This window comes from Mastomys coucha, chromosome X (genome assembly GCF_008632895.1).
Source record: "Mastomys coucha isolate ucsf_1 chromosome X, UCSF_Mcou_1, whole genome shotgun sequence".
Lineage (NCBI taxonomy): Eukaryota > Metazoa > Chordata > Mammalia > Rodentia > Muridae > Mastomys > Mastomys coucha.
Genome location: NC_045030.1, coordinates 101,962,091 through 101,964,624, shown reverse-complemented (window position 1 = coordinate 101,964,624; position 2,534 = coordinate 101,962,091). Strand labels below are relative to the sequence as shown.

General features: G+C 40.0%; 1 protein-coding gene across 1 annotated transcript in view; it reads right to left on the bottom strand.

The window, feature by feature from the left end:
• Positions 1 to 2,534, bottom strand: part of Ogt (O-linked N-acetylglucosamine (GlcNAc) transferase) — a 40,669-nt gene that overhangs the window by 11,165 nt on the left and 26,970 nt on the right. The window contains exons 14-16 of the mRNA XM_031365852.1: positions 1,566 to 1,724; positions 1,362 to 1,451; positions 256 to 383 (exon numbers count right to left, since the gene is read on the bottom strand). Of these exons, the coding sequence (XP_031221712.1) occupies positions 256 to 383; positions 1,362 to 1,451; positions 1,566 to 1,724 (377 nt within the window). The remainder of the gene's footprint in view (positions 1 to 255; positions 384 to 1,361; positions 1,452 to 1,565; positions 1,725 to 2,534) is intronic.

Genomic DNA, 2,534 nt, shown 5'->3' with positions numbered 1-2,534 from the left:
TAAATAAATAAATCTTTAAAAATATATATATATATATATATATATATAAAACCATGAAATGCCTGTACCCACTGACATTTTACTGTTAGGGACTATGTCTACACCCAAAAATCTATCATTGTCCATTCCCAGAACATACTTTTAAAATCAAGAATATCTATCTATTTTGGCTTTCGAGAGCAGTTAGCCAGATAGATAAAAACCAAAAACCACTATCTTTTTAGTCCAATAGACATTGTGAGTGATTGTTCTTTTACCTGAATAGGAGCTGGCCTGAGAGCAAAGAGCTCATTTCGAGCACCCTTGGTATACCCATTCATATTCACAAGGATGTGAATTCCATCCTGGTGAATGCGGTCAGCTGCTTTTCCATTGCACGGAATCTGTGGAATAGACAATAAGAACAATGTAGAATCTTAGATTAATCCAATTTGTCTAAATGACATTAAACAGAATTTAAGAGACCTAGTGAAAAAAGAGATGTGAAAAAAGAGATGGGAAAGCTAGGGACAGTGGCTCACTGTTGTGTCCCCACTCCTATGTTCCAGGAGGTAGAAGCAGGAGGATCAACACCAGCCTTGGTTATAAGAAACCCTGTCTCAAACAAGCAAACAAAAAAGAAAATGAGAACCACGTCAATGAGCTAAGTTAATGGAGGCAACGTAGGGCTTAGGACCACTGTAATATCAAAGCACTACAGAGATAGAAAATAAAGGAAGCTGAGCTTCCATCTAAATTGAATGGCTTAGTAACTGAGTTCCAGAAAGGAGCTAGAAATTGAAATGGGTCTTCAAAGATGAGCAAGAGACCAAGCACATTGTTACAAGCCTGGTAAGCAAGAATTATGAGTTTGCAACCAACCAGAGATAAATATTTAGACTCTGTCTCAATAAATAGACAGATAAGCCACATAAAAAAAGGCGACTAGAAGTCTGACATAATATAATCTCAATAGAAAATGGTATAGACAGAGGACTATAGCAGACTCAGTAAGAGTGCTAGTGCTTGTTATGCAAGCAGGATGACCTGCGTGTGGATTCTAGTATCCATATAAAAATCCAGATGTGGAGGTTGGAGACAGAAGGATGGATGCAGAGTTTTCTAGCCCAGGGTTCACTGAGACACCCCAGTCTTAAGAAATAAGGTTCAAGCCGGGCAGTGGTGGTACACTTCCTGTACTTGTAGAGGATCTGCATTTGTTCCCAGCACCTATGTTACCTCCTGTAAGTCCAAGTTTGGGAGATCTGACACCCTGGCCTCCTTGGGCACCTGCTCTCATACATGCATATACACATATACAAACACATATCTAATTAAATATAAAATCTTTTAGAAAAAAAATGGAAGGATCAGAGTTTTACCTGAGAAAGATCAATGAAATGATTGGCTTCCGCCATCACCTTCACTCGGAAGTTTGTACCGTCATCTGGGCTCAAGGCATAGCAGAACACCTGAAAAGCAGGGAGGGCACAGTGTACTCAATAACCTTTGCTCCAACCTTGTAAAAAGATAGTGAACTTAATGATGAAGATGACAGAGTAAAGCCACCAAAAAACTATTCTTACCTCAAACTTGTCAGGATTATGCATGCCTGGAATAGACTGCATAAGGTGTGATGTAGGGTGATTCCCAAAGTCAGAACTCACATAGCCTACACGCAGTCGGCCATCACTTAGCTTCAAGTCTTTTGGATGTTCATATGGTGGCTTATGAAGGACATTAATCTACCAGCAGAATACAATGTTCATTAGGAAAATCAAGTCATGTGTAAATTTTTATCTTAAAAAAAACCTGAAGACCAGGACTGGTGATCAAGCTCAGTAGGTAGTGTGCTTTGCACATATAAAGCCCAAGTGTTCTGATACCAGATCTACATGAAAACCAGGCATGTGTTACCTATCTTTAATCCCAATCCTCAGAAGGCTGAGACATATGGATCATTGAGTCCACACACTGGGTTACTAGCCATCCAGTGTGATATACTAAGACAAAACAAACAGCAGCAAAATAAATGGACATGTTGATGCACCCTTGGGACCCTGTAATTGTGAGATGGAAACATAAAGGATCAGAGGTTCAAGGTAATACTCAGAGAGTTTAAAGCCAACCTGGGATATATGAAACCTCTCTCAAGAAAAGGTAAAATAGCTGGGCAGTGGTGGCGCACACTTTTAATCCCAACACTTGGGAGGCAGAGGCAGGTGGATTTCTGAGTTCGAGGCCAGCCTGGTCTACAGAGTGAGTTCCAGGACATCCAGGGATACACAGAAGAAACCCTGTCTCGAAAAACCAAAAAAAGTAAAATAAATGATGACTGAAATCAAAAATTGGGGCTTGAAAGATGGCTCAGCAGTTAAGAGCACTGACTGCTCTTCCAGAGGTCCTGAGTTCAATTCCCAGCAACCACATGGTGGCTCACAACCATCTGTAATGGGATGTGATGCCCTCTTCTGGCCTATAGATATATATTATATGCAGCAGAGCATTCATAAAGTAAAAACATTAAAAAAAATCATAAATCCATACCTGCGAAA